Source organism: Penicillium concentricum (assembly GCF_028827145.1).
Source record: "Penicillium concentricum strain IBT 3081 chromosome Unknown utg000006l_segment0_segment0, whole genome shotgun sequence".
Taxonomy (NCBI): Eukaryota; Fungi; Ascomycota; class Eurotiomycetes; order Eurotiales; family Aspergillaceae; genus Penicillium; species Penicillium concentricum.
Genome location: NW_026622759.1, coordinates 1099332 through 1124794, shown reverse-complemented (window position 1 = coordinate 1124794; position 25463 = coordinate 1099332). Strand labels below are relative to the sequence as shown.

Genomic DNA, 25463 nt, shown 5'->3' with positions numbered 1-25463 from the left:
CAACGCTTTTGAAACAACTCTTTTGTTTCTCAGGTCATCAATCATCAAATCCTGTCCAAGAATTTAGACCGGTATATCATCTGTAACAGATGCCTCAGCCTGAGTGGGGCGATCTTCCATAGGGGCCTCGGTCTCAGGAGCGGGTTCAGACTTTCCCTCAGGGTCCTCACGGACAGCCTTTTCCTGTTCCTGTTCCCCCTCTTCTTCCTTCTCCTCGGCCTTCTCCTCAGCCTCTTCCCAATCATCAACAACCTCAGGCGCAGGAGTCTTCGCACGCAAAGACTTTCCTACTCCAACACCAGATCTCAGAACCAAGCGCTCGCGCTCCTTCTTCGCCCCATCACCATCAAGAGCAGCATAGATAGACTTGCTAACCCACGAGTTCTGAACAGGAGTTCCAGTCCTCGAACCAGCCCCGCTACCACCCTTACTCTTCGAAGCAACCTGAGCCCATCCGCCGTCTCCTCCAGTACTAGCTTGTACCTTAGCGGCTTCACGGGTGGCCTTAGCCTCGAGTGCAGCAACACGACGCGCTTCGTGTTCTTTGCTGCGCTCGCGCTCGCGGAGCTTAACGCACTCACGCACGCTCATACCACCGATGCCGATGGTCGAGCCGCTGCCCATGCCGAAGTGGGGAGGCGTCCATGTGACCGGTTTCAAGACGAAAACGTGGCGGTGAGGTTCTGGGTCGTGGCTTTCTGTTACGAAGCCCCAGTCCGCGGCGAGGGAGTGCGCAAATGCGCGGAGAGTCGATTTCGCCGGCTGAAAGCGGAATGAGCGGGTGGCTTTGTCCGCTGCTGCCAGGGCGTGGAGATTGGATTCGTAGGTTTGGAGGGTTGATAGAGGTACCGAGCATGCGAGTTGGACGTATTGGTTCAGAGTCTCTTCCGAGTAGGGGAGGTTCTCGGCTGTGATGGTTTGAAGCGTGGTGGTCTGGTTGATGTCAATGCCGAGAGCACCTGCCAGAGTGCGATTTCGCTCTAGACGCGTGCATTCGTCGTCGCAGGTCAACGGGGTCAATTCTGGTTGGCGCTGGGGCGACTGCACCTGACCCTTGGAGGTCACGGCCTTGGCGGCGTTGCAGCGTCTTTCTTGTCGCAGTCGTCCACAGCTACATGTCACTGCGATCTTGGAGGAACATGGTGTCTTCTCGGGACATGCGTATGGCGCGTGACATTGCTCTGTGCAAGGATGGCCGCACATTGTCTTGTTCTTTCCACAGGGCTGGCTGCAAGGTTTAGTTGCGTCTTCGCAATCCCCCGGGCGATGGCAGTCCTTCCGGCAGAAGTGAGAGCCACACTTGAGTAGCTGTCCGCATACTTGGCCGCAGCGCGCATCTGTGAGCCAGCAGGGGACGTTTTTCAATACCCGCTTTCCGCACAGACACGACTTCTCAGTCAAGAATGGACACTTGGGACATTTCTCCTCATCTGTGTGGCAGGTATGTGCGGTTTGAGGGTGGCCGCATCGCTTTGGACGCTGACAGGGGAAGTTGCAAGCGGGTGGCTTTGCACCACACGGCTGCGGTGGATATAGAACAGATCTTCCGCAATTACACGAAATCTCTTCAAATACTGCCTCCCTGCAAGTATTGCAAGCACCCTTGTGGCAAAGCTCCGGGCATGTGTGCCTTCCGCATTTCAGCATCCGGCCACATATGCGAGTGCAGATATGTTCTGCCTCAATGTCCTCCTCAGAAGGACGGAGATGGGGCCTGAGTTTACGACGCGCAGCCTGGCGCTCGTTGGCCCTTTGCTCTCCCGGACAACACCTTTCAGTGCATGTGTGTCGACCACAGTGTAGAGTCGCCTTGCACATGCGTGGGCATTGGGGAGGCTCGTTCTGGCCTTGATGACAGATTGTCAGGTTATTAGTACGACCGCAGTTGCACTTGATATAAACATTGCGCAAACAAGCGCCGCAGGATCCAACATGACACAGCTTCTCGCAAGTATGACCACAGGGGAGTGTCTTCCCGCAAGGCTTTTGACAATTCAAGATGGGGTCTTCGCAGGAGGTACGAGGTGTATATCCCGGGATCTCAGATAATGGTGTCTTGCCACAGGCGCAATTGAGAATGACATCTGGTGACTGTGGACAGTGCGCAGGATGAGGATCTTGCGGGTGGCAGGTCTTCTGACATGAATGTATGCCACAATCAAATGGACGATTACAAGTCTCCCCACAACCAAAGCAGCCGGTCCACTCATCTTCTGTGCCATCATCGCGGATGATTCGACTTTCCTTCTCATCATCCTTGGACTTACACAGCATCTCCGTCTGCAGTTTTCCACAGTAGCAACGTGCATCAATGCTAACCTCACAGCCACCACACAATCCTTCATGACACGGCAGCGGACATGTATGTTCTCCACACGGCAATAACTCACCACAGATTTCGCCACAGCTCCATCCGTTCTCATAATCCGTATCCTGACAACGCTTCTGCGACGAATTAAGGCCACAGAAACAATCTTGCATCGGACCCATAGCAGTACAAGGCGTACACGGACCAGCATGACAAGTCGTATCACAAGGATGGGGACAATTCTTGCGAGGCCGTGAACAAGTTTGACCACACGAGTGTGGAGGCAAACCGGGAAGCGGTCTAGGGTCGACTTCTTTCTCACACCAGCAAGAGTAGCTTGTGGGGAAGTTCTGTTGAGAAAGATTACAACCGGGACAACGCCATGCGCGAGGAGTGAGGTCTTCTTGCCCGTCTTCTCGAGCAGAAGCCCTCTGTGCAGCTGCACCCTCGTTCGTGGACCATTTCTTGACACAGCTCAGATGGAAAACAGTCCAGCATAGCTCACAAGACCAGACCTTGGACCTGCGACCTAACTCGCTGCAGCAGATGGGGCATTCGTACAGGTTATGCGCAATGTCTTCGTGGATGCGGGTAGCCAGGTCGTCGGCTGTGGACTTCGCTTTAGGTGGTGGCGGTGCCCTAGGCTGTCTAGCTTTCCCTTTCCCTTTTGAAGATGGCGCTGATTCAGAAGGTGGTCCTTGTTTGGATGACGGCATGCCCGGTACAAAATCCGGCACATCGGGTCTCAGTGAGTGATCATGTAAATGCCCCGCATCATCCGCTTGAGGGCCATTTCCAGCCTGGTCAGGTCTTGTTAACTGGGCTTCGAAGCCACGCGCTCTCATCCCGCGGGTTCGCGCCTCTGGTCGTGTCGTTTGGCTTTCAGGTCCTCCATCCTGACCCTGTCCCTGCCGGGGAGGTCCATTGTTTCTTTGTCTCCGGCCTCTTCCTTCTCTGTTTCCCCCTCTTCGCGAGCCGGACGGTCCGTCCTGTTGACTGGGCTGGGGAGCTGTATTCGGTTGTGATTGAGACCGTGTAGGCTGTGTTTGCGGCGCAGCTTGATTTTGGGCTTCACCCGCAGGCGCTTGTTGTTCACCATCACGCTTCGCAGAACCCCGCCCTCTGCGTCTAGATGGCCTGGAAGAACGTGGGGGTCTTGACCCGGTTGGAATTGAAGTCTCTGGCTGTGATGTTGCCATGGCTGGAAATGCGGTGGAGGTCTGACTGGAGACTCCTGGCGTACTCATATGCTTCCGGTGTATTTTCTCACTTGCGCTTGGCTTGAAGAGAATAATTGGTGGTAGACTGGGTGTGTTGATCTATTGTAAGCTGAAAACGTACGGCAAAGTGAAATGACCGGAAGATAGACACTAAATAATGAATGAGAATAAAACCAAAGGCAAAAGCCTGCTTATAGAATGAGGAAGAAAATAGTAGCACAATGAATTATCTAGAAGGCGATAAAAGCTCTCATGGCAGAATTGGGCGGTGCAGTAGGCGGTGGCGTAGTGGCAAGAGGCTCAGGTGTGAGTCAGGAATTACATAACATGACTCATTGTGGCTCCCGACGGAGGTCCGAAATGCGGGTCTGCGATCTATGAATTCGAGTCATGCTTCGTATGATTGAGAGATAGAAGGAACCGATGCAATTCATTGGCTTTGGTTGATGCATGCATAAAGTGATGAGCAGGGGTGTTTGACTCCACTGCCAAGACATCAAACAAAGACTCGATGCATGAGGCTTATATGTAAAACACCATCCTGCAGCATATCTAGGCGCAATCGGATTTCGGAATATGCTCAATTTTAGATTGAAACGAGTTAATTGCTTCGGATCCATGACTTTTACAAAGGATATATCAGAAAAGACAGTCGAAGCACATTATGAATGCAATTTAGTCCCAATCCCGAATTAATATAGACAAAAATGGAATATCGAAGCAGCCGCATCAAAAGAAACATGGCGCTATGCAAAAAAACCAGCCCATTCACCTCATAACAAAGAACCAAACCGCTCATTCCCAGTTTGATTGAAATCATACACACTAAGTCCAGGCTCTAAATGAACACAACAATCTCACCACGATCATTGCGTCTCAGTCTCAACGCGCGGAAAAGATCCTTTTCATCATCAGCACGGCGTTGTCCATCATCACGACCATCATACTCAGTCGAGAGATCACGGTGGAATCGCTTAAGCGCTTTGTTAACCGAGCAGCCACGCTCGCTATCCTTGGCGACCATCGAGAGGAAGTGATGGGCGAGCTCGCGCTGCAGATCCTCGTCAGTGCGCGCAGGCGGCCGGGACTGCTTGTAGACAGTGACCTGGTGGCCGTGAGAGGGGTCGACGGAGCCGTGACGCTCGTCGATTTGCTTAAGACGGCGGGAGGGTCTGTCGCCATCTGTGGGGTTTGAGCTCTTGCGCTTGGACTTGCGGGAGTCATCCTGGTCGTCTGCGCGCGAGCGGTGCGACTTCTTGGTCTTGCGGACTTCGAGCTGGCCGTCGCCGCTGGAAGAGCTGCCGCGGCGGGCCACGGCCTTGGAACCGGGCTCAGAGCCGTTGGTGCTGGAGACGGCTGAGCCGCCGAACATGGAGGAGACGAGGCGGCCGGCGCGGTTCTTCATCGAGATACCGAGACCTGCGTCGCCGTTGCCGTTGGTTTCTTTGCCGTTACGGCGGCTGCGCTTGATCGGGGACGAGGTGTCTTGGTAGGCGCGGCGGCTGTTTTCTGGGCTGTCGTCGCCATCGGGGGATTGGGAGCGCATCATCCGGTTCAGGCCGCCGGTCAGGCCGGAGTGGTTCAGCATGGGTGTGCCGGCGTTGTTGATGATGCTGGAGGGGGCATCCATCATGTTGGTGTCGTCTTCGCGCGGAGTGCCGAGAACCTCTGCTTCGCCGCGCTTGCGCTTCTTCTCGCTGACGGTCCCAGGGGCCTTCTCCCGGCGCTCCTTCTTCTTTTTAGGTGCGGGCGTGACGAACTCTGTTGTTGACGCGTTCGGGGGCGAGTCTGAGTGCGGAATGTGGCCGGCACCGTATGAGAATCCATTCTCCTCGTATGCGATATCGTAATTCTTACCCTCATCGTCCGTGTTGGGGTTGGTTTCGACACGGGTGAGGGATTGGCTAGGCTCGAAGACCGATTTGGCATTGGGGTTCATCTTCATCTGTTCCTTGGGTGTGGCAACGGAGACCTTGGATGCGTTGGGGGTCTCATCGGCGACGAGGTAGTCGAACACATTGACGGGCTTCTCGTTGTTGGCCGCAGGAGCAGGAGTTCTCACCTCACCGGCAGGCGGGGGTGTGGGGGCAGGGGGAGGAGGAGCATCCTCCACACGGGCTTGCTGATGGCGGCCATTGGGGGTTTGGTTCGGATTCTGCTTTTGGTTGTTTTGTCCCTTCTTGCCCTTCTGGGGCTTCTCTTTGTACAGAGCACCCTGGTACTTTTGCGCCTCGCTCATGCATGACTGTAGTGGTTGATCTCGTTAGCGGATGTCTCCCTTGTTGATCCAATGGGGACTCTAGCAAAGTAGTCCAACGACCATTATGCGAAAATGCGACGCGGATGCGACGTACCGTATGGGCTCTATACTCCATTCCATAGAAGTGCACCATGCAATCGATACAGGTAAAAGAGGCGCCGCGACATTGGCCGCGATGAGGATCGAGCTTTTTCTTTGTGAGAACATCACCACATGCCTACCAACTGATTGTTAGATTCGAGCGCAAGGCATACACAGCAGATAAGACTCACCTCGCAGGAGAAGGAGACCATTGTTGACACTAAATATAACCTTGGGTGCGCAAACAATAGTTCGAAGAGGGCCAAGAGAGGGATGTATCCCTTGAAAGAGTTTCAGTAGAAGGCGTCTAAGCGGGGAACTCGCTTTGATACGAATTTCTTCCGTCGGCTTTTCCTTTTTTTTTCTTTTTCTTTTTTTCGCGTCGAAATTTGGCGCGCAGATCCACACTAGTCCCGATCGGGCGTTAGACTAGGCTATTTTGGGTAATATGAATGGGGTGGGCGCGTCGAGGAGATCAAGTTGTACTCTTTCCAAGTACTTTGCATATAAAATAATAGAAGGAAAGCGAGGAACACCTTGATATATTATCCTTCGATTCGGTACATGTTTACAGGGTAACTGGAAAGCCACAGATCCCACGCGGACATGGATGTCAGGCCTGTCAGGAGACCCCATGCTTTCATTCGCTTCTTCCCAGTTGAACGGGTAGACACGGGGAGGATTCGAGGAGGATTCGAGGACGCAGGCCCTTCGAGATATGCCATCCTGACAGCTCTACTGCTATTTTTGGTCCAAACTCAAAAACTTATCCCCGATTATCCCTTCATCTATACGGAACACTAATATCTGCGATGCACCGCCATTTTGAGGGTACCGTCATGCCACATGAAACTACATAGTTGATCCGTTGGAGGGTTGGTATCACGAGGGTGCGACCTGACGATATGATCGCCGTTGCTCATAGTGAAGAACAAGAGAAAGTTTAATCGGTACTTTCTACCAAGACAATTGAGCTTAGTACGACGGATTGCGCCTTTGAGTCTGCATTGCCGGGATATACTGGGTAAGCACCTTTGGTCATGCGCGCCATCTTCCACACTTGATCACCAGGTAGGATGATCTTTTCACATAGAATGCTCGGGGTCATGTACTTTATGGGGATCGGCAATGTGGTGGATGCGGGACTTGTATGTACCCCAGTACAATGACACTATGATAATTTATGTAGGGTAGGCCTCTATTCATACAAAAAGCCACATGCAAAACATAACAAGGGTATATTGATATTAACAGTCAACTGACAATCTATTACTGTACAAGGGAGACCGGCTCCATAAGCGTGAATAACAAGGTATCCAGAAAGTACTCAAGCGCTGGACATAGACCAGACAGAATGAACTCCATGGGGTTGAACTAACAGTCAGAGATCTATCCCGTCAACCACGGGTCTTTCTAAATCGCAAGTTAGCAACCAAACAACCATAATACATGCGCCATAACGGGATATCACTTACTCTTCTATGGAGATCTCCACAGCAGGGCCATCATGCTCCCCCGTGCCCTCCTTCGCGGCATTCGACTTCGAAGCAGCCGCACCCTCCTCATCCCCACCGCACCCACAATCATAGAAATCCCCCAGATTGGCACAGTCAAACTCAGGCTTATCAAGCATAGCATTAACCTCATTATGAATGAAACAAGCCCAGCCCGAAGCCGCATTTCGCGACGAAACCTGAGGCGGATACTTGCTCAAATGCTGCATGAAATGCTCAGCACATTCTCCACTGATGTCATAAACCATTAGTTCCAAGTCTGGCACAGAACGTCGCACGGGAACGGCGGTGAGGACGTAGGGGAGAATCTCCTTACCAAGGATATAGCCGCGCAAACAGGTAGATATAAGAGCGTAGCGCCTCCTTCTGGTCTTCCGTGGGTGTTTCGGGGAACCGCGCCATAACAGTGTGGAAGTACTTCCATGTCGCACGACCTAATTCAGCCCTGGAAAGCCACCATTCTGTAATTAGCAATTTGTCCCACCACGGTCATATATTCTCAATGGGTCCTCCCCGGAGATCCTTACTTGGCTGTTTCGTTGCCGAGCTTCGGCATCACCACGTCGCCCTTCAGTGTGGTAGCTTGAATGGTTATGCCCGGTGCGGATGTCGGTACGGAGTGGTCGATGTGGCCTGGGGCGCGGACGGCGGGGCTCGGTGGCCCTTGTGGTCGAATAAAGAGGAAGAATATGAGGCATAGTGCGATCGCTGCGCTGGTGACAATGCGCCGTGTGATTTGTCGGTTTGCCATGTTCGGGGGTGGCGATGGTTGGGGAAAAGAAATGTCGCCAAGGGTCTGGTCGCTGGAGCACCTGGGACTTCGTGAACAGGGAATAGTCCTGCGCGGAAGATGAGATAGAATATTTCAGCTGTGGATTTGAAAATGATTGTTAAAAGGAGCTTTGTACGAAAGGGATTCTACGTGTTGCCTACTTGGGCCCGGGGGCATACAGCTTAGTCATGGATTTCGTCGGGCCTCTCACAGTGCGGGGCGGATATAGTAGCCTTGGAAGAGATCGGAAGTATCTATCATACGATTAGTATGGGACAATACGATTGGGAGGATCTGCATCCCTACCAGATGAATGCTTTTTTGCTGACCATATATTATGGTGCTCTGAATCATAGACTCAGCTCATCTGGACCCACATCGGATGTGTTCCGGGGTTTACTTGTGAATTGGACAGGGTTTGGCCTGGATGCACAGAAGAGTTGACAGACCGCCACAAAGTATTCTCACTTATTAGGGTTGAGATATCCTAGTAGATCATTGGGTTCAAGTCCAAACTTATCTACATCCCATCGTGATCTCCAACTACAGCAACCGAGTCGCTCAAACTCGGAGGTAAGTCCTCCTTGCGTGTACCCCATTTGCTCTCCTGGTCCCCGAGTGTCAGCTCCAGCGTCATTCCTCGAGTAAAGAACTCATGTCCAATCCAGCTCTTGGTGTAGGGCTTCCCATTGAGCTTGGCACTCTGGATATAGATCTTCTTGTAGCTTTTGTCGAAGTTGACATTCCGAATGGTAGCAGTTTGGTTGGTTTCAGGGTGAGTGATTGCGACAGCTTCAAAGAACGGAGGAATAATCAGGTACACATTCTGACCGGGATTCGGGAAAAGACCCATTAAGCTCCATGCCAGGAATGAGCCCATGGCGCCCGAGTCGTCGTTGCCAGGTAGGCCGTTGTGTGTGCCGTTGAAAGATGATGGAATGTAAGCGTGGGCTCGACTGGCGGACAGACCAGGGCGTCCGGCGTAGTGATAATCGTACACGGTCAAGAAGACAGGTTCATTGCCCATGTCTGCTAAGCCAGAGGTGTGGAAATAGTCCAAACGAGACACGAAGGACTTTGGGCCGCCGACCATCTTGATCAAATTTGCCATGTCATGAGGGACGAAGCTATGTATAATTAGCGCTGGAATGTTACTGGGGAGAAAAGTATACGCACAAGAGATACTCCCAGATGCTGGACTCGAATGTCTCTGAAGGGTTCGAGGTGAGAGAGCACCACGACGCCAGAGCACTGCAGGCAATAGGATCCTGATAGCCCCAAGTTCCGTTGATGTACTTTGGCTGAAAGAACCCAGTAAAGCCAGTATCTGTTCCATTCTCAAGCAGTGATTTTTGGTCTTCTTTGTATAGGTTTTGCCAGTTGCCAGACCGAGACAAATATGTGGTGTAATCCTTTTTGCCGAGGCCCTTGCCTACGACTGATAGGGCATAGTCATTGTATGCGTACTCCACCGTTCGCGAGATGCTCCGTGAATTGGTTCCAAAGCCAATATAGTCAAAGTCTAGATATGGGATGTAGTTGAGGTGTTTCCAGCTCTGCAAACCACCTCGCCCTTCATATGACCATTCGAGTGGCTCGTTCTCTGCATCGTTGATCATAGCCTTATAGGCAAGTTCCCAGTCGATACCGGTCAGGTTCTTCACGTAGGCATCTGCGAGAACGATATCGGCATTGGAACCTCCCTGTGTCCAGCCTTTGCAGAGACTCATGCGGCAATCGGGCAGCCATCCTTCGTGCTTGAAGGTGTCCAGCAAGCTGCGGACCATTTTTGACTGTGCCTTTGGGTCAATGATTGTGAGGAACGGATGCTGCGACCTGAAAGCGTCCCACAGGCAGTAGAAAGAGTCAAAGTATGGCTCATCACTTTTCCACAGTGGATTCTCTCCAGTCAAATCTTGAGGTGATAACATGGTTCGGTATATACCACTCCAGAAACTGTGGACCATGTCATCGCTGGCACCACCCGGCGTGACCTTGATCGGACTGAGCTTCTCCTTCCATGCAGCCTCTGCACTTTCGCGCAGATTATCAAAGGCACTTTCCGGCTTAGGCACTTCCGTTTCGGCATTTTTGCAAGCTTGATCCGAGCTGATAAAGCTGACACCCACCCTCACAGTCACTATTCCATTGTCTGGACGATCAAAGGCCATATAGCCTCCGGCTTGAAGGTAGAAGTTGTTGAAGCCGCGGGTGACAAACAACTCTTGCACTGATCCAGCTCGGTCATTGACCCATATTCCGCTGTCATCGACATCGATAGTGTCGCCGAAATCAGCACAGAAATATGATTTGTATGAGCCAGCCCCGAAGCTCGGCAAAAAAGTACCGTTGCCTTTGATTCGAGCTTTATCAGCATCAAGGCTAATGGAAGCATTCTGTCGACTATCCCACAGATCAGTTAGATCCACCGAGATCACCGGGTTCAGATCATTTCCATCCGCCGTCCTTCCATTTGGGAAAGTGAAACGGTACAACGCCGTGCGCCGCGCCGCAGTCATCTCTGCCTTGATGCCATTCTCGAGTGTCAAGGCAAAGTAGCCAGGCTGCGCAACTACAGAGTCATTCTTGTAGTGGACCGCACGAGCAGCTTTAGGGAACTTGCAGTTATCCACAACATTGTCTTTGCAGTACTGTGGGAACAGAGGGAAATTTCCCATAGATGGGTTCCCGCCTGTGCCACTATCATGCATATGCGAGAAGCCGGTGACATTGCTCCCATCAGTCGAGAAACCTCCAGTATTCTGACCATCGACGTCGGCGACAGGCTTTGCCATGCCATAGGGGAGGCTTGCGCCTGCGAAGACATTGCCGCCATTGGTTGACCCGATCAGGGGATTGACGTGGCGGAGGTCATCCTGGGTTGCTACTGTGCTCAGAGCACATTGGAGAAGTAGGAGGCTGTACAAAATGCTTTTCTGCAGAATCGACATGTCGCTCTGGAATGTGAGGGTTGGGCCACGCGTAATGACGCGTTGTGGTTGTAGATCTGGGTTGTGAGGAGCATGGATGCAGATGACGGGAAGAAGGAGCGAGTGCCTTCTCTCCTGCAAGGAGGATATTTTTCATATCGCGTTGTAACGTCGCATTGTTCGTGTGATCGACGGCCTAAATGGTGTTAGTGCTGGATGTCAGGAAGACATTCACGTGCGGGGTTAATGTATTCCCATGTTAATGTGCCTCGTTGAAGCGTATTTCGAAGTTCCGTGCCATTTGAAAAGGCAATAAGCCTCTATATGATTTTAAGGTACCAATGGGAGTTAAGGTGTAGCTGTCGGTACTTGACAGACCTTTTATGTCGGGAGCATTGAAAGGAGGTTACGTGACGGTCGATTACATTGTACATAATTTGACGTCAAAGTTCAAGGAACTCAGATACCTCAAACGCCATGGTTGAACCGCGTCTCATAGCGTTAATAGCTACATTCAATTTGCTTTCTTTCTTTTCTTTTCATCTCTTCTTTTCCTCGTCCGACATTCTTTATCCATCGAGATAGTACCAGTGATCAGGACGGCCACCACACGAAACCCAACAGCCTTGACTGACCTTCCACTTGAGCTGTTGTGGATGATCTCCGAGCACCTATCACCAGTCGATCTTGCTTGTCTGGCATTAGGAAACCATCATCTGCTGTCTTCATTTGCTGGGACTGCTTTTCGGAACTTCTTAAATGGCCGCACCGGAAACCCCACTGACGACGCACGTATTAAGTTGTTATCTCGGCTTTCTTACGACCTACCGCAGTACTATCTCTGATTTATCTGCCTCTAACTTCATTTGTGGAAAAGCAATGAGCTACCAGGTTTCTTCTATACCAATGATAACCACAGCTCAAATGCCTTAGATATGAAAAATTGGTACCTTCAAAGACCTCTACCTCTTTGTCACTACCCATCATATACTCATTACCAATTCCATTTCGTTCATCTTCAGCTTGCCATAAGAAGGTTTTACCATGGCCCTGACTTTGGAATCCCCGTTGAGTCAATGCTCTATACAGAGGTAGAAGCTGGTCTTATCAGATCCAAAGCCCCGCCATTGCTACAATCCCCCGTCAACAACATATCAGAAGAAGGTCCCCAAAAATATGTTATGATGACACTATTCTCTGCTGAGGCTCGAATATGCTCTATGCCTCCGGGCCTGTGCTTACGGACGTAGGAAATAGCGGTAATATAATAGCACAACAGAACGTACCACGGATGTGGCCATGCCACAAAAATGGATCTATAATCATCTGCAAGCATATTCACACTTATGACTCGGGCTTTATGGACATCTTTACCTCTCACCTTGACCGTTATTGCTCCAAAACAGCCCCCTAAAAACCAGCCGACCAAGGGAGTTGTGACAGATGCAATACCTCTTGGAAGTTGGAGATGCGAACCCTGGATAAAAATCATGCAAGCCTCACTCTTACCCGGTGGCTTGACTTAGGACCGGGGCTAAGCCCGGATGATAATCATTGGAGGTGTCAGAATGACCACGAATTCCAAGTCAACTTAGCAGAGCACGAAAATGTTGATTCCCGACAGCGATTTGAAATTGATTCCATACAAGCCAGTTGCTCAGATGCGCGATCAGAGCAGGAAATTTATTATTGGAACATCCAATTTCTCCACGGCCAGGCATATCAAACCTTGATGACTCGTTTTGGGGTAGCCGACTGGTGCTTGCACGGAGAAAAGAAGATAGATCACGCTTCTCGCTGTGTTGTTAGTTGAGAGAACCCAATGGATATAAATTTGGTCGTTCCTACCGTTTGTGACCTGATTGCCTCATCGGGAAGGCTCCTGCTCCCTCTCATTGTAGTCGTTCCCCTCTTCTGCATTTCTCTTCTCTTTCTTTCTTTCTTCTCCACTGTCATCGCTTCGTTTGTTGAGACTTTCTGTGCAACTAAACAAGTCAAGTACGGTATATATAATCAATTGGCATGGGTCAGGTGGAGTTAGCTGGGTGAGCAGCTCGCGCCGAAATCATCGGAGATGGACACGATCTCCCATGGTTTGGTTGTTCGCCGCAAGCTTCTTACTTAGATGGTAGGCTTGCACTGGAGCTATATCTTCAAGCAACGAAGTATTCCTCTCATCGTTCGTGGCTTGTTTCTATACTGTTATGCACAAAAGTTCACCGAGAAAATTTGTGCAGTTCTCTCATAGCAAATAGCTCCGGGTCATCCATCAGAAAGACTTCTCAGAGTGGGCGATAGCTTATAAGTCTACACACATATCTTGTAAATACCCTGGGACTCTAGGACCTGAAGCCAGTGCTGCAGAAGCAGTAATTTTAGCACAGCAATCCGAGTTAGGTGCCATCTTCTTTTGCAAAACGAGCATCATCTGTCTAATCTAGAACAGGATGCCCCGGCCGAATTGTTCCTCTGCTATAGATCCATTTGTTTAAACCAAATTTGAAGAGCGATGACTATAGGAGAATGAACAGTTTTGTTGTTCGGCACTACTCATTTCATGAGGGACAGGTAAACCACGCTACAGTCTATCTTTGTTGGCAGTGGCGTATTATCACCAGATTAGCACAATACACCAATATGTAGACTGAATGGCTAGTATTGGTTGTCTATTAGTACAATATAAAGCGGATCGCCCATTGTTTAGGCTTTAACACTAATGCATCCTGCTTACAAGCCCCACACGGCCGATGAGTGCTGGTTCACTCGAAAAGCTGACAGCGTTTCGAATCCTGGCTTGATCTAAGACATTCTGCAATTGGCATATACCCAAAAAGACACTTGCGATTGTCACATGTACATATCCGTAAGTACTGCAGTCAATACTATCCAGATGGTATGATGTCATTGTTGCCGCTGGAGTTGATTACGCCCCACCTACAGAATCTTCGGAGTTAAGCATTAGACCATCGCTACTGGTATAATTGCAGGGAAACACTAGACAAGAAGCAAAACAAAAATCGAGTTGAATACTATGGCAGGGTGGTATTCTTTTTCTTTTGTCTTGAAATCGTCTATATTCAAAGTTGGAGAAAATTGTACTACCGTTTGTTTTATATACAGATCTCAATTAGATTTCGCAGATGGCAGCACAACGGAGTTAAGATTTACACGTACAATCAGCATGACCCACTTGGTGATCCAGAAGCCTTAACGCCGGGCACCAAATCTATGATATAAATCCAATCTCACTGCCACATCTGGTCACTTGTGACACAACAGAATCTAACAACCCCCCAGTAAATTATCCAACTCAGTCAGTATGGTCAAGACACTCCCCTTCAGTGATATTCAAGTCCCGACACCGGGCTTCGGTGCCATGGGATTGAGCTATGGTTTGGGTAGCAACCTGAGCCTCGAGGAAGCCGAACCAGTCTTGCTGAAGGCACTTGAATTGGGATGTACATTCTGGGACACTGCTGTTGTCTACAAAGCGGGTGTGAATGAAAAGCTTTTGGGAGATTTCATCAGGAAGCACAACGTCCGCGATAAGATTTTCAGTATGACCCCACACCGCAACGTGACATTTATCTGTAACTAACTACCCTCCCTGATAGTTGCCTCCAAGTGTGGCCTCGACGTAATTGGAGGAGATGGCTCTGTCACCAACTCCCCCTCGCATATCAAGGAGTACATTGAAGGAACCATCGAGAGACTCGGCTTTACGCCTGATTTGTACTACCTCCACCGGATTGACCCTAGTAAGTCGAATCTATATCTTCGGACTTACAATTACTGAATTCAATAGATACACCCCTCACCGAGTCCATTCCTGCTCTTGATGAACTTCGCAAGGCAGGGAAGACCAAGTACATTGGACTTTCGGAGTGTTCAGCTACCACACTACGCAAGGCAAATTCGAGTGCGTCTTTTTCTAGCCAGCTTGGGAATACATTACTGACTATCAATAGTTGCCAAGATTGATGCTATCCAAGCCGAATATTCAGCCTTTGAGACACTCCACGAGACAGATGGCTTGATCGATACAGCAAAAGAGTTGGGCGTGGCTTACGTCGCCTACAGCCCACTGGGACATGGCTGGCTCGTCGATAACTTCGATTACAACTCCCCGGATGACTTTTCCCCTGACGATTTCCGCCGAAAATGTATCTACCCAGTTCACAAGCTCCTAATCCTAAATGGACAGAGTCGCTAACATAATCGCACTCAACAGCTCCCAAATTCCAAGGCGAGAACTTCTACAAGAACCGTGCCATCGTCGAGGAAATCAAGAAGCTCGCCGTCCGTAAAGGATGCAAGATTAGTCAAATCGCGCTTGCTTGGGTTGCCTCCCAAGGAATGATTCCCATTCCGGGAACAACCAAGGCGACACGCCTGGAGGAGAACTGGGCATCTCGGGATATTGAGTTGACCGAGGAGGAAAAGCAAGCAATGCGTCAAATTATCGATGCTGCTAAGCCACATGGTGACAGATATGGACCCGCGCACCAGGCTATGGTTGGACATTAAGCTGAGGTAGATTTAGTTATGTAACAAAGCCTGGCAATTGAAAAACTAGAAATAAGCTAGGCTTTCTCGCATCAAATCCAGCATGGTTGGTCATCAACAGATATTGGACAGCCCACAATTGAAAGTGTTATAAATATCCTTCGCCGCATCCTAGAACATATTGGGCAAAGTAACGGACAGGTTCCTTACAAGGTAGATCTGACGGATATTCGGGAATGTCAACATCACCCGCAATGGAGGTAGTATTCCGGGAAACTAGTGGATAAGACAAATTCAAGACCACATTAGATGAAATTGGGGAATTGATTTAATCTAAATCCCCGTAGACCGAAGTACTTGTTCGTCCAAGAGTTTTCTCGGCTACATCTGATACAAAGTCTTGTTCTATTCGCACGAAGTCGCATAGGCGTCGCATACGATTGTTGGAAGATGTCAGCGGCTGAGTGAGTGGGCCGTTGGAATGTCACAGAAAGGAAACACGGTCAGCACAAATGACAACTACGTAGTATTGTGAAGCGCCTCGGGCGCTTGGAGAAAATACGATCCAGCCCCACCGTGGAGTGGACTATGTAAGTTCCAGTCCGAGAATCCGGCATACCTTGCCTAGAGGGGCTTGGCTTTGTGGAAAGCCAAGTAGAAACATAGGAAGCTTGGGTTAATACCATCATAAATCCTGGTTGTACATAGCTGATCGAAATCAGATAAGATGGCGTAAAACTCAGAGTGCGACCTGGACCGGGGAGCGGAAGGCAATCTGGTTCCACGAGCTGTAATGGAGTTGATATGGCGACTTTGGAGCCTCTGAAACGAGATAATTCGTGCATGAGGTCCGTAATTGCGAGTTTGTTTGAGTACTAATAATCGGTGGCTGGAAAATATGTTGATCTTTTTTTTGCTTTTTAAGCTTTTCACCCGCGACCCTTGCACTATCCATGGTATACCGCGTGGACACGCAAGGGGCATGGCGCATGGCCTCGCCAGGAGGTAGTAAGGGGGAAAAAGAAAAGAGTGAAACAGATGATGCCATGACTCAAGTACAACAGTATTAAATAATGTCCATCTAGCCTGTTAGTGACGCAAACGGTTTGCCGCATCAAGTAAGTAGCAGCCCTGGAGGGACCTGAAGTGTAACCCTGGAAACTTCCAAGGTTAGGTAATGATGCACTAGTCCAAAATAGGAGGGAACCTTCAGTACTGACCAATCAGAGTTGAGATTTCCACACAGCGAAGGGGCGAATGGCGGATGATCGCCCGTTACGGCAACCCCTGATTGGGTCAACCATCAGATTGATGGGGTTATCTGATCCTCGACCCTATCGGATCTTCCTTTCAAGAGTGAAAGAAAAAAAGGAAACCTGAAGATGTGTCGATTCGGTCCGGCACTTTCTGGTCTGGAACATCATGGGCCTCTCTGTCCTTCCAGATTATAGAGAAGCCCCTCTATCGCAGATCTTTTCCCTCTGCTTTCTATCCTCCCACTCCGCCCAATACTCAATTCTGGTCTATCCTCACACAGCTTCCCCGGAAGCAACTGAAGATCTGGCATTACATTTGACCTCCCTGTGACCGGACCTAAGGGAACCTACAGTCATGGGTCTCCCCGAGACCACTCAAGGTCGCGATGACGGCAAAATCATCGACCAGACTATAGTCGGGGAGGAATCATATATCTCGCAGAATGAAAAGTCGGAGGCACTTGAGGCCAATGGCGACAAATCGTCATCATATGATCCCGAATCACCGCCCCGAGCGGACAGCCTTCATGCGGGTGACATGTTCGACGACGAGGAGGAATTGGCACAGCACCCCGACAGTGTCACAGAAGGTGCTGAGTTGGGCCAGCAGAAGGCGGAAGCCGCGGCACTTGTATGGAGTTGGCCAGCTTTGGTTGGAATATATGCTTGGTAAGTAGATAGCGACTGATTCGTTCCGGTGCTCTTGCGACGAAAGCTATTTTCTGACCATGATCGAACTTGCAGGATCTGGATCTGTACATTTATGTTGGCATTTCACTCGAATATTAGCAGCTTCCTGATCAACTACATCCAAGGAGGCTTCCGGACCGCACCGCAAGTCTCCACGGCTTATATCCTCGCGAATGTTGTGGGCGGGGTTCTTAAGCTGCCGCTGGGTAAGACCTTGAACTTGTGGGGTCGTGCAGAGGCGCTGGTCGTCTCAACCGGCATTTATATCCTCGGTATGATCATCCTCACCGCATGTGATGGTCCCAATGGATATGCAGCGGGATACGTGTTTTACTGGATCGGTTACTACTGCATATACCTGATCTTGAATATCTTCGTCGCCGATACTTCTGGTCTAAGAAATCGAGCATTCGCTTTCGGCTTTATGCAGACTCCGTTCATCTGCACTGCATTCACAGGTGGACTTGCGGCAAACTCGATATATGCTAAGTTTGGATGGCGCTGGGGTTATGGCATCTTCTGCATTGTGATGCCGTTTGTGTTCTTGCCCCTCGCCATGGCTTTCAAGTACTTTGAGAAGAAGGCAGAGAAAAAGGGCATCTTCCGTCGAGAGCCCAGTGGTCGCACTGTTGGACAGTCTATCATCCACTATATTCATGAATTTGATGGTAAGAATACCCAAACCAACGCTCGGGATATATATACTAACGCTGCACTACTAGTTATCGGCGCTTTCTTCCTCATGATTGGTTGGGTGATGTTCCTCCTGCCATTCAGTTTGGCGCAGTACGGCCGCTCTGAGTATTCAAGCGCGAGCTTTATTGCTCTCATAATCCTCGGAGTCTTCATGTTGTGTGTCTTTGCGGCATGGGAGAAGTGGGGTGCACGAACCCACTTTATCCGCTATGAGTTGATCAAGCGGCCGACTATTTTAGGCGCATGCCTCCTGGCCGCTGTGCTATATTTCAGCTTCGAACTCTGGGATCAGTACTTCTACAACTACGTTCTAATCTCCTACGACATCTCCGCAGTCAATGCAAACTACATGCTGCAGATTTACAACATCGGCTCTTGTTTCTTTTCTCCCGTCATCGGAGCCATCATCTGGGCTACTGCGCACTTCAAATACATCTGCCTTTTCTTCGGAGCCCCGCTGATGATCCTCGGCTCCGGATTGATGATCTACTTCCGTGGCTCAGACCACGGCATTGGCTACGTTGTCATGTGTCAGATCTTTATTGCCTTCGCCGGCGGCACCCTCGTTATCGGTGAAGACATGGCCGTTATGGCAGCAGGTGGCCGCGAGGGTACCCCGATGATGCTGGCCCTCATCGGGTTGTTCTCGAACATTGGCGGTGGAATTGGCTTGGCTGTTGGCGCCGCGATCTACAACAATGTCTTTGTCAATACCCTCACGGCACAACTGCCAGACAATTTGAAGGCCAATGCCACCCAGATATACTTTGATGGAATCACCGTGCAGTCGACTTACCCCTGGGGGACGCCTCTCCGCGAAGCTGTCGCGTATACATGGGGCTATGCCCAACGTCTGAACTGCATTGCTTCTACTGCCGTCTTGGCTTTGACTATTCCTTGCATTCTGGTCTGGAAGAACTATGACGTTAACAGGAAGCAGAATAAGGGTAAAATGATCTTCTAGACACGCTTTCCATTGCACAGTATACCCGGTTATGATGTACGGGCTGGAAAGTTTTGTTCATGTTGGCGTTGTTTTGGGTGTGATGTATATTCTGCTGCGCAGAGAGTATCAATGTACATCTATTGCAGTTATCCCGTTGAGCGTGGATACCAAATTTTGCTGCCGTCGAGGTGGCTGTTCATTCTTGCAATTATTAGAACCATCTAATCACATAATACATATTTACTCATCTCATCTGTCTCTGTGGGTCAACATGTAGGGTTTCCCACTATGTTTACTGCCGACGCGTTGAATAGGTGTCCTGATAGCCACAGCACATTTTCAGGGGTATCAGATCAATATAGGCCAAGATAAACCATTGTGTACCCTTGGAATGTTCTATTGTGCTTTTCGACCTCTTCTCTCACACCGCATATTAGAAATCTAACCAGATGAGGTGAGATCCCTGCAGCAACCTTGGAAGAATGTCGCGATGATCTTCTCTCCATAAGGAAAAGAGTTGCGGTAACACCGTTCCGAAACCGAGAAACAAGACCAATCATAGCGCGTCACCGGACCAAGGTGAGATTTTAGGGCATATTTGGGAAGCAGATGCTCGGCCCGGCTCGCTTCGTTTCGGCCATTGCCCGGAGCATTTGGGTAAATGCTCATAATGTCAACAAACATACGAAGTGGATATTGAATATTTCTCCGTTCTAATAAGTTGACTCGACTGTAGTACACGGAAATGAGCCGAGCCGGGCATTTAATTCCCAGCTAAGTATCTAAGCCAGGCCTGGAGTCATGAAGCCGATGTGCATAACTTTTATGTAGTAACTCGCCAGTTGAAGGTGGACTCCGGTGGACCCAAGACCCTTTTTGCGGGGATAAAGCTTGGGAGAACTCTCCACCATTCTGCGATGTTCGAAATGCGATTCTTCAGAATATCCCCTAATACTTCAGGGTTATGGTGCTTGGCTACGTTGTATCTTTAGTTATAAGCAATGTATGGGCAGTGTACAGTCTGTGTTTACGCTTATTTTCGGCCTAATTAACTAGCCGAGCATTGGGGCCCAGCTATCGTCCGCCCTATTAATGAGCTTACCCGGGTATTAGGGGCCATTTGGAAGATGTACTCCTTCACAATGTGAGGTAGGAAATTATGCAGCGGGTATTTTCACTTAACTCCGAGGTCATTGCTTATTTATAACTAGGTAGGTATCCGTTAGTGGATTTTAATATTACTGCCCTCCTTTCTCCTCTTTGCTCTTCATGTTATTCTGCTTACTGAGAAAATCAACCATCCCATTACGACCTCTCGTGTAATCTCGACTTCGACCTATGTTGATTGTTAAACGATATTAAAGCCTATTAACAAGGTGTGAGACGCGGAGTGGCATTTGGTATATTTTCTTTTTTGGCGACGGCGACACATCTCCCAAAATGAGGGATAGCGAGGGTAAGGGTTTCTCTAATTTGTCGATTTGAACAACATCTCCACCAAATAGTCTGCGAAGAGAGAAATTCTAAAAAGATTAAGCAGAAACTCCCTCCGTCGACGGATCGACAATAAGCGTGAAAAACAACACCAAACAGGAAAAAGATCTTGAAATCGGGCCCGCCGAGCTGAACGACACAACAAAAGAGCAAAAAGTCCAAGACCCGAACATCGTCGATTGGGATGGCCCAGACGACCCCGAAAATCCCCTTAACTGGACCACGCGAAAAAAAGTCACGGCCACATGTTCGATTGCGCTGATCACATTTCTGACGTACGCACCGCCCCCTTTACCATTTAGTCGATAAAAGCTGACACCAGAAAATAACAGCCCTCTGGGATCATCTATGTTCGCCCCCGGCGTAAATGAACTAGTCAAAGACTTCCACGTCACCAGCATTGAATTGTCATCATTCGTGGTGTCGGTATATCTAGTCGGATACTGTTTCGGTCCCCTGCTCATCGCACCTCTATCCGAGCTATATGGTCGACAATACCTCTACCATATATGCAATATTCTCTACGTGATTTGGACCATCGCCTGCGGTTTCGCGCCGGAGATAGGCAGTCTTGTTGTCTTCCGATTCCTCGCTGGCTTTGCTGGTAGCTGTCCGCTCACTATCGGCGCCGGGTCGATTGCGGATATGTTTGTGCAAGAGAAAAGAGGTGGTGCGATGGCAGCTTGGGCTCTTGGTCCTTTGATTGGGCCTGTTGTTGGCCCGGTTGGTATGCTCCCCTACGCCATGTGTTCTTTCATTGATGGCTCGATTTCTAACTTTTCTTAGCTGGGGCGTATCTGGCACAGGCAGAGGGTTGGCGATGGAGTTTCTACGTGCTAGCTATGGCCGTAAGTAGACACTGTGACAACCAGTGCAGAACACATACTAATAGATCCGGGTAGGCCGGTGCTATCACCATCAGCTCACTTTTCACCATTCGTGAATCCTACGCCCCAACTATCCTGGCTCGGAAGACCAAGAAGCTCCAAAAAGAAACCGGAAATATGAACCTGCGTTCCGCACTCGACACAGGCCGTACACCAAAAGAACTATTCCTATATTCTATCATCCGACCGACGAAGATGCTCTTCCGCTCCCCGATCGTCTTCCTCCTTTCGCTTTACGTCGGCGTGATTTACGGATACCTATATCTGTTATTTACAACCATCACCGCTGTATTTCAAGAGCAGTACAATTTCTCACAGGGGTCTGTCGGACTCACCTATCTCGGTCTGGGAATTGGTTCTTTGATCGGTCTGCTCATGCTAGGAGTAACGTCCGATAGACTACTCAACTACCTATCTGTCAAAAATGGCGAGATGAAGCCTGAGTATCGTCTTCCGCCTATGATCCCTGGAGCTGTTTTCGTTCCCATCTCGCTGTTCATGTATGGATGGACTGCTTATTACAAAACTCACTGGATTGTTCCTATCATTGGAACCTCATTTCTTGGTGTTGGTATGATGATTACCTTCGTAAGTGACGTTCCTCCTATTCGTGAACTTGTTTCTGTCTGAATTGGCTGACTGACACTTGAATTTGCTGTTTAGATGTGTGTGAGCACATATTTGGTAGATGCCTTCACGGATTACGCCGCTTCAGTTATGGCGGCCAACACGGTGTTCCGTTCACTGGCCGGTGCCATGCTCCCGCTTGCCGGCCCGAAGATGTATGATGTTCTTGGGCTTGGTTGGGGCAACTCGCTGCTTGGCTTCATTGCGCTGGCCTTTTGCGCATTGCCAGTTGTCTTTTGGATATATGGTGAACGTATACGGACGAGTCCAAGATTCCAGGTGACTTTCTGATCGTGACGGTGCTCAATTCGGATATTATTGGGTTATTGCGTACAATTTTCCTTCTGCGCATTATATTTCGGACTTATAGACGTTGCAGACGTTGAATATAACGTGATTCGAGGGCCTGCGCTGGTGCCATGTGTTTAATAGACGTGAGAGACATTGAAGACATATTATTTGAGAGCATGTACTGATGTCATGGGCTTTAAAACACTAGGAAAACTGTGCATTATTGACAATTGGCTGCGCTTTTCAAGGACGTCAATTTTAGCTCCCGAGCTTCCGAAGGGTGAGCTTTCTTCTGAGTGGAACGGACGGATATTGGTGTAACCGTATGGCTAGGAGAGGTATACCCGCCACGTGCGGCATCAATACTTCATCCCGTCTGCTATAACTAGAGTGCATTACGGTAGCTGGGAATTGAGGCCCCAGCAGACATGTGTCGGAAGTTCCACTCCATCTGATTCTGAGTGTAAAAGCTCAAAACGAGAAGCAAAGGAGGCTTATGGCTAACCAACTTGTTATTGTTGGAACACTAGAAATGACCGATCGGGCTTGAAAACGCAGTCCTCCAAGCGAGGCCAACGTCTGCTAGGTGACCAACACTATACTACTCAACACAGATGACATCGCGATGATACATCGCCCGAGGACGAAGATGTCTACCATAGCGACCTGATTGTAGAGGCACAAAGCGTGATATTGGCCCCGAGTGGCCTAAGGCTTAGGATAAATGGTGAGTATCTGACTATCTCACATCATAATGCACTGCCTTGGCATATATGGATCCATGCTTTCCTTATACGCTTCTGGCGAAGCCATGCTTTCAAAGACTGGAAAGAGAAGTTAGCCAAAAGCCAAAAGCTAAAAGGCAAGACCATAGTAACTGCGACAAAGATTTGATACCAACAGCGCTGAAGCCAACTCACATTCTCTTTTAGCTTGTTTACTCTCGGCCGTGTCGTGCCACAGCCTCAGCAGCCACGTAGCGACCAATGCATCCCTCAACTCCTGCGACATACTTGTCGTGACGGATAATTTATATCTGTCATCCTCCTTTTCTTCAATAGCCACCTGCCTGCCATTGGAATCGCTCCACTTATAGCAATTGCGACCTACTTTCCAATTTGGTTGGATATCAAACAACCGGAGTTGTTTTGTGCCCTCATGGAATAATGGGTTATCTGAGGCGGTTTTTTTCGCGCTTAACATCGCCTTGAAAGACGTCTTTTGCAACCGGGCCTCGGAAATCTCGAGGCGAATATTGCCTACCATCTCGGATACCGCAGAAGTGATGTAGTACCTAGCAGGTATGTCGGTTCGGTATCGCGCATTCGCAGGATGTGCAAGATAGAACAGATGTCGCTTTCGCAGTGTTCCAGAAGTGACGCTCTCCTCGATCTCTGATACATCGTTCTCGACTCTTTCGAACGCCACGGACGAGTCCTTGTTCGAGATTGATCGGATGTCACTGTTTATTTGGTAAAGTGGGGCTGAAGTCGCAGCCTCAGCGATGACAGTTTGACCTGACAAAAGGAGTACGGCGGGCTCAAGGATGTCTTTTGGGGGGTTTCCTCCTGTTTTCTCGTACGATTCCGAGTCTGAATCCATTGTCTTATTGAGTTCGGTCCGGATCTCTCAATATTCCTAGCAATCCAGTATGTGATTATCCAACGACGAATGTGCAAGTATAACCAACCAAAAAAAATAGACAGTAGTAGACAGTACGGGTTGTGAACTCGTTGTAGGCCGTCGTAGAGTGTACCGGGGATAGACCGCCCGAGATCGGGACCCGGGACATTACTTGGGTTGCCCATGTGCCTGCCAAGGTCCACGGGTGGCGCCCGGGCCCGGGCCCGCCAACAGTATTAGTTACATAATCAGCCATTTCAGGGGCTTTTCGTCACGTGGTGCCAGGGTCACCTGCCTTAACCGTCCACTGATATAACAGACCGCAATTGTATGAGGCATTTTCTCCTTCCTCATATGAGAACTCCCTGCGACGATCACACGAGATGGATACGCCAAGTTTGGGGGCGGCGGATAAAGCCGCGAAAAGCCAAATTTAGGCAAAGGAGAAGTTGGGAATTTAATATAAACGGAGCCCCGAGATCTGCAGTTACGCCAAGCCGATATTTCAATCAATCTCGGCTTTTAGTGGAGCTGTTCGGGTGTGGCTGTGGGCTTCGACGCCCCCACGATACCCGATCCTTTGCAAAACCCCCAACCCCCGGAGAATTGGAATTATCATTCAAGATATTCTACTCCGTAGAAATTAAAATTTCGGGCAGTCCCGAAGTCTAGTCATACCATTTACCTAATAGATAGTGATGACAAATTGTAAATTTGCAGTCCCAGCGCTATTGCAGCTTCAGCCAACATTTTCCTTGATGTGCGCGTTAAAATACACACAGTCATGCGGTCTGCTTTGAACGATATTCTCGCCGTAGCGCAGGTCATTGCTACCTGTTTTATGGCTTGGAAGGCCCTTTCACTGTGGGCGGGTACACCTTACCCGGTGATGATAGTAACTACCGAGTCTATGTTTCCCGCGTTCGCCCCCGGAGACATCTTATTCATCTCCAATCACCAGCGGAATGTTGATATAGGCGACTTGCCAGTATGCTGGTTACCTGATCGCGCGTTCCCAATGATTCATAGGGTGCTTCAGGTGTTATACGAAGAGCAAAGCAATCCGGATTTGACGTAAGCACTATACCAGCCGATGTCTTCTTGCAGGATACTGATTTTGCCTATAGCCAGCTCATCTTGACAAAGGGAGACAACAACCTCATTGACGATACGTTACTATATCCCGAGGGCCAGGATTACTTGTCCCGCAGCCAGATTCTCGGGTTCGTCAGAGGCTATATACCCTTCATGGGATGGTTTGTGATCGTCCTACAAGATTTTTCATGGCTTCGGGAGTTCGCTGCCGTTTTAGGTCGGGGTATTGGCTTGACCACTTGATTGAAGGAATGACATGCGAGTGAA

General features: G+C 49.5%; 10 protein-coding genes across 10 annotated transcripts; 4 read left to right on the top strand and 6 right to left on the bottom strand.

Annotated features, from left to right (window-relative positions):
• Positions 1-63: 63 nt before the first annotated feature.
• Positions 64-3507, bottom strand: N7517_010608 (putative NF-X1 finger transcription factor; the record flags this gene model as incomplete). The annotated part of the gene is made up of 1 exon (XM_056728331.1): positions 64-3507. The coding sequence occupies one exon, from the start codon at positions 3505-3507 to the stop codon at positions 64-66; it is 3444 nt and encodes a 1147-aa protein (XP_056574146.1).
• An 859-nt stretch (positions 3508-4366) lies between these two features.
• On the bottom strand, positions 4367-6081 carry N7517_010607 (LYAR-type C2HC zinc finger protein; the record flags this gene model as incomplete). Its single annotated transcript, XM_056728330.1, has 3 exons — positions 4367-5773; positions 5883-6005; positions 6061-6081. The coding sequence occupies 3 exons, from the start codon at positions 6079-6081 to the stop codon at positions 4367-4369; spliced, it is 1551 nt and encodes a 516-aa protein (XP_056574145.1).
• Positions 6082-6414: 333 nt separating this feature from the next.
• Positions 6415-6594, bottom strand: N7517_010606 (uncharacterized protein; the record flags this gene model as incomplete). Its single annotated transcript, XM_056728329.1, has 1 exon — positions 6415-6594. The coding sequence occupies one exon, from the start codon at positions 6592-6594 to the stop codon at positions 6415-6417; it is 180 nt and encodes a 59-aa protein (XP_056574144.1).
• A 672-nt stretch (positions 6595-7266) lies between these two features.
• Positions 7267-8134, bottom strand: N7517_010605 (flavin-linked sulfhydryl oxidase ERV2; the record flags this gene model as incomplete). Its single annotated transcript, XM_056728328.1, has 4 exons — positions 7267-7282; positions 7345-7614; positions 7700-7828; positions 7911-8134. 4 exons carry the CDS (start codon positions 8132-8134, stop codon positions 7267-7269), a joined length of 639 nt encoding a protein of 212 aa, XP_056574143.1.
• A 541-nt stretch (positions 8135-8675) lies between these two features.
• Positions 8676-11106, bottom strand: N7517_010604 (GH92 family glycosyl hydrolase; the record flags this gene model as incomplete). Its single annotated transcript, XM_056728327.1, has 2 exons — positions 8676-9282; positions 9332-11106. 2 exons carry the CDS (start codon positions 11104-11106, stop codon positions 8676-8678), a joined length of 2382 nt encoding a protein of 793 aa, XP_056574142.1.
• A 3298-nt stretch (positions 11107-14404) lies between these two features.
• N7517_010603 (uncharacterized protein) lies at positions 14405-15612 on the top strand (the record flags this gene model as incomplete). Its single annotated transcript, XM_056728326.1, has 5 exons — positions 14405-14642; positions 14700-14843; positions 14891-15004; positions 15054-15248; positions 15317-15612. The coding sequence occupies 5 exons, from the start codon at positions 14405-14407 to the stop codon at positions 15610-15612; spliced, it is 987 nt and encodes a 328-aa protein (XP_056574141.1).
• A 1590-nt stretch (positions 15613-17202) lies between these two features.
• On the top strand, positions 17203-19197 carry sit2 (putative siderochrome-iron transporter; the record flags this gene model as incomplete). Its single annotated transcript, XM_056728325.1, has 3 exons — positions 17203-17516; positions 17592-18205; positions 18260-19197. 3 exons carry the CDS (start codon positions 17203-17205, stop codon positions 19195-19197), a joined length of 1866 nt encoding a protein of 621 aa, XP_056574140.1.
• Positions 19198-20619: 1422 nt separating this feature from the next.
• N7517_010601 (MFS transporter) lies at positions 20620-22478 on the top strand (the record flags this gene model as incomplete). The annotated part of the gene is made up of 6 exons (XM_056728324.1): positions 20620-20635; positions 20720-20948; positions 21006-21400; positions 21460-21521; positions 21576-22148; positions 22224-22478. 6 exons carry the CDS (start codon positions 20620-20622, stop codon positions 22476-22478), a joined length of 1530 nt encoding a protein of 509 aa, XP_056574139.1.
• Positions 22479-23222: 744 nt separating this feature from the next.
• N7517_010600 (uncharacterized protein) lies at positions 23223-24080 on the bottom strand (the record flags this gene model as incomplete). Its single annotated transcript, XM_056728323.1, has 2 exons — positions 23223-23302; positions 23399-24080. The coding sequence occupies 2 exons, from the start codon at positions 24078-24080 to the stop codon at positions 23223-23225; spliced, it is 762 nt and encodes a 253-aa protein (XP_056574138.1).
• Positions 24081-24885: 805 nt separating this feature from the next.
• N7517_010599 (uncharacterized protein) lies at positions 24886-25439 on the top strand (the record flags this gene model as incomplete). The annotated part of the gene is made up of 2 exons (XM_056728322.1): positions 24886-25175; positions 25229-25439. 2 exons carry the CDS (start codon positions 24886-24888, stop codon positions 25437-25439), a joined length of 501 nt encoding a protein of 166 aa, XP_056574137.1.
• Between the last annotated feature and the right edge of the window lie 24 nt (positions 25440-25463).